At 54.4% G+C, this 4,481-nt stretch overlaps 1 protein-coding gene across 1 annotated transcript; it reads right to left on the reverse strand.

The window, feature by feature from the left end:
- Positions 1 to 2,367: 2,367 nt before the first annotated feature.
- Positions 2,368 to 4,032, reverse strand: HMX3 (H6 family homeobox 3). Its single transcript, XM_084635658.1, has 2 exons — positions 3,584 to 4,032; positions 2,368 to 3,219 (listed from the first exon to the last, which is right to left on the reverse strand). The coding sequence occupies exons 1-2, from the start codon at positions 3,903 to 3,905 to the stop codon at positions 2,612 to 2,614; spliced, it is 930 nt and encodes a 309-aa protein (XP_084491784.1). The 5' UTR covers positions 3,906 to 4,032; the 3' UTR covers positions 2,368 to 2,611.
- Positions 4,033 to 4,481: the final 449 nt, after the last annotated feature.

Raw genomic sequence — 4,481 nt, forward strand, 5'->3', positions numbered from 1 at the left:
TTTGCTCGCTAGGGAGAAGTTCTGCTCCAGAGCGAGCGTAGGGCCGCCCCAAGGCAAACGGGGGAAGGCCCCGAGCAGCCCCAGCCCAGCGGTGCTGAAGTTGGGATGTGCAGCAGGCTGAAGCCGGAAGTTTGAGCGGATCAGCACGGCTTGCAGAGGAAAGCTGCCCGACCGAGCACCCGGGCTGCGGCTGCCGCCGCTGCCTGCCACAGGCTGACACCCCGTCGCTGATAACCTCCCGCGGGGGTGGGGGAGGAAGTCCCCCGGTGCTGCAACCATTGCTGCTGCAGGAGTCACCCCAGGCAGCAATTCTGGGGGCAGGGTGCTGCTGAGCCAGGCGGGGTGCGCGCGCGTCTGGCCTCCCTTGTTTCGGAGAAGCCAAGAATAAAGCGCAAGTTTCTCTCCTGGCCGCCTTGGGGGGCTCAGTGTCCAGGGAGGTGGGAGCCAGGCGGTGAACTTTGCGGTGGCTGCGGGGTTGCGGTCACCGCATGGGCCAAGGGGCTCCCCCGCAGCCCCGCAGCCCTGCAGCGCAGGAATCCAAGGGCTGCCCCCGCCACAATTCCCTTCCCTGTGTGAAACCTGAGCGCCCCCCCCCCCACCCCCAGCCGCTGCTCCGGGGAACAGAGTATCGGCCACTGGGCAACGCTCTGCTTTGACTCCACCTGGGAAAGTTTTCATCTAGTCCCGCGAGCCAGGATGTTTGTCAAAAGCCCCAAAGCCTCCCGGGCTGGCCCTGGGTAGAGAAATGTCCTCTGTCCCGCTCTCTGATTATTAGTTCAGCCACAGGGAACCGGCCCTGGAAGTGTCGCTGGGCAAGCTCCCTTTGATTCGAATGGGGTTCTCAGACCCCTCCAGTTCCAGCAGTCACATACATCATCTCTGCCAGAAATATACCTTGCCGGGCTGAAGTTAAGAGGGAGCGGCTGCAGCTGGCCCACTTCTGTTTTCTGGGAAGCTTTATGACTCCGGGAGGTACCCTGCCATCTACCATAGGCCTGCAAGGCCAATAAACAGCGGCAGCCCGCTCATAGTGCAGGCAGCCCGGAGCCTGACAGTATTTGTATAAAAGCTAAATTCGAAACCCCCTCCCAGTGATAACAACAGGGGAGTAAGCAAAGTGGTTGTTCATTTAGTGGAACAATGCGCCCTCTGTCTCACCAGTTCCTGGAATGAGAGCCAGTGGGAGGGAGTGTGTGTGTGTGTCTAACAATAGGAGGAAATGGGGAAGGTTGGAAAGACACCTGTTCTGTCTCATTTTCCAAAGCCACACTTAAAATGATAAGGAACGGGTTTTATTTATTTTTCCACCACAACATTCAGTTATAACAGTATTGGTTGTTTTAAAAAGAGGACCGATTCCTGGCAGAACCAGAGAGTCAACAAAAACAAACAAACAAACAAAAAACCACCTTGGGATGATAGTAAACAATTGTCCTACAACAGGTGAGCAGACAGCAGGAAAGACAGAGAGAATGGAGGTGTCCACACAGCACTCGATTTCAGTCTATTAAAATCCACACACCCCATGGACTCTACAAGAAAACTGTACATAATAGCAAATAAGTTAACATTTTTTCAAAGATTGATTGTCCTTCACTTAAAGCGCTCAGCACACTGAACCTCTTTTATTTATTTCATCAGGACTAGTGTTTATTCCCCCTCCTATCCCTCTCTTTTCACTTTCCTTCCTTCTTTTTAACTACATAAAGGAACGCAATTATACAATGAAAAAAACCCTTTTCTCACCATTAAAATAAAAGCAGTTCTTCAAGAATTGCCGTACAATATTGCACAGTTCAAAAGTACAATAGTTTTTTGTTTGTATTTGTTTTACAAAAGAAAACAAAAGGGTACAGATTTTTTAATGCTGCAATACCATTTGAATGAAAGAAAAAAGACCCCCAAGGACAATAATAATCCACAATCAATTATTTTTAAATCTAAACAAATGGTAATAAATAAGGATCACCCAAAGTGAGTCTATAATTAAGCATTTCCTTTTTGGTTGTGTTTCTTTCGAGTTATAAAGTCCCATCACAGAAACCTAACGATACAAAACATGGAAAAGTGACCAGGCAAATTTGTACAAAGGTCTGGTTAAATTAAAAGCCACGGTTGGTGGAGTCTTTGAGTTGTAACAGAACCACGAGTATTAACAAGTTTGAGAAAGAAGGGAAGGCATGAAAGGAAAAGAAATTCCATTTTCCGTTAGCATTTGGCAAATATGGAGGAGTAAACCGTGATCATTTATTTATTGTTGTTTACAAAAATAAAACTAAAGCCACAAATATCAGCGCAATATTTTGTTCACGTTTACAAAAGATGTAACAATTCTAGTGTTCTCTACAAGTTTCCACTTCAACTCTGGTTTTATTTTTAGGGTCTTTCCCCCCGCCCCCGCCCCCACAACTTCCTAACAACCACCCATTAAAAAAAGAGCATCAAATATTCGCTTGATGAAGTGCACAAATCATTTGAGTACTTACAAAAATTACTGATCATTTACAGCTGCTCCGTTTCCTCGGGCCTCTCTCCTGACCTAGAGGTTTGGTGATTTTTTAAAGCCACCCCCTCCCCACTGCGGCACCAGAAAGCTGAATGGGGTCAGTTCTCAGACGGGTCGCAGGAGTGGTACTGATGTGACTACCGGGTGGGAGTAGTAGACGGGGTGAGGGAATGTTAAGAGGGGCTGGCTGACGGGCACGTTGGCAGCCGAGGTGCCGTTCTCGGCGGTGGAGTTCTCATGGTAGAGGATAGGCACCCGCACTATTCTCTGGGCTGCAGCGTGGCTGAGATTGGCAGCCTCCAGCTCTGCGGCCAGCTGCCTTTTCCACTTGTTTCTTCTGTTCTGAAACCAGATCTTGACCTGGGTCTCTGTCAGGTGCAGAGATGCTGCCAACCCGGCCCGCTCCGAGCTGCTCAGGTACCTCTTCATGTCAAAGGTGGACTCCAGCTGGAACACCTGGCTCCGGGAGAAGACAGTGCGGGTCTTCTTCTTTCGGCAGGGCTTCTTCTCCGGGCTGTCTTCCCTGGCTTTCCAGTCCTCCCCGTTCTCCTCCTTCTTCACCTCCTCCGAATCACTCTCCTCCAGAATGATCTCCTCTGGGCTTTTCGAGTCAAGCTCCTTGTGGTCCGGGTCAGCCTTGAGCAGGGGCTCCGGGGAGTCTCTGTCCGTGCCCGAGGCCGGGGAGGAGTCTCGCAGGAGAGATTTCTCTGCAGCTAAAGAAAACCAAAAACACACCGCACCTTTGTCACCATCCTCAAAGGCACCCAGGCCCTAGGAACACCAGCCTGATGCCTCCCTGCAAACTTAAGCCACAAAGGGCAAGGAAGAGACGCTTGTCTCACCACGGGGCCTCACAGGCACCTTCACCTCCCCCCAGAAAGGAGCCTGCTGGGGGCCACTGAACGATGCGGGGAAAGCAGTTACCAAACCATCCTGTTTTCAGGGGTAGCCGCGTGGGGAGAGCGAGCCCTCGCTCCTGCCCCGGGAGATGGGACACCCAGCTGGGCATCTCGGAGCCGCGCGAGCGGAGTAGGAGGGAGAGAGACAGACAGACAGACAGACAGATTCATTCCGTACCTTCAGGCCTGGGCAGGTGGCCTCCCGCGGCGGTCAAGGTGTACGGGTACCACCAGGAGGCTGGGGACCGCTCTAGGTAGTGCGCTTGCAGGGCAAACCTCTGAGCCGGGATCTCAAAGCGGGGGAAGGTGAGGTCGCCCACCTGGGAGAGGGAAAAGCCGGCTCCATCCAGAGCCCCCTTGGCAGCCGGAGCGAAGAGCGCTCGGGGCTGCTTGGGAGGCGCCTTGTGGTGGTCCCCGTTGAGCAGGCTCTTGATGGAAAAAGGCGACTCCTTGGGCGGCGGCGGCTGGCTGCTGGGGGTCTCCTGTCCCGTCTCAGGCATCCTCCTCCCGGTCCCTGGCAGGGCAGCGGCGGCTCAGACCATAAACCACCCGCTAACCACACTCGAGCGGCAGCGGCAGCCGCCCAGGCGCTGGGCGCCCAATCCGGCCGGGGGTGGGGCGGGCGGCTGGGCGAGGACAGGAGGCAGCGCCTCCGCGCATGGGGCGGGAGGCTGGGGCGGGGGGCGGGAAGGGGGCTGCTCAGCCGCGGGACACTCAGACCCACAGAGCCCGGGACCGAGGGCTGCTGCGGGGAGGAGGACCAGAGCCCGGCTGCGGCGGCGGCGGCGGCGGCTGCTGCTGCGTCAATCTGGCGCCGGATGCTAATGATGAAATCAAAATGTCATCCAAGTTAAATGCAGGGCGTATACGGCGATTGGGCACGCACAATGGCAAACGGGAGTAGGCAGCAGCCAAGGGAGAGGGCTCCGCGCAGCCCCAGCCCCGTGCAGCAGCAGCGGTGGCAGCCTCCCCCCGCCCCCCTGTAGACTTGGTGCTTTGGCTTCGGGCTATAAGAGCTCGCCTGTTATTGGCTTTATATAGTCCAATTAGGCAGCAAATGAGGACAGGGCTATTAG

The sequence above is a fragment of the Lepidochelys olivacea genome (genome assembly GCF_965140295.1).
Source record: "Lepidochelys olivacea isolate rLepOli2 genome assembly, chromosome: 7".
Classification (NCBI taxonomy): Eukaryota; Metazoa; Chordata; order Testudines; family Cheloniidae; genus Lepidochelys; species Lepidochelys olivacea.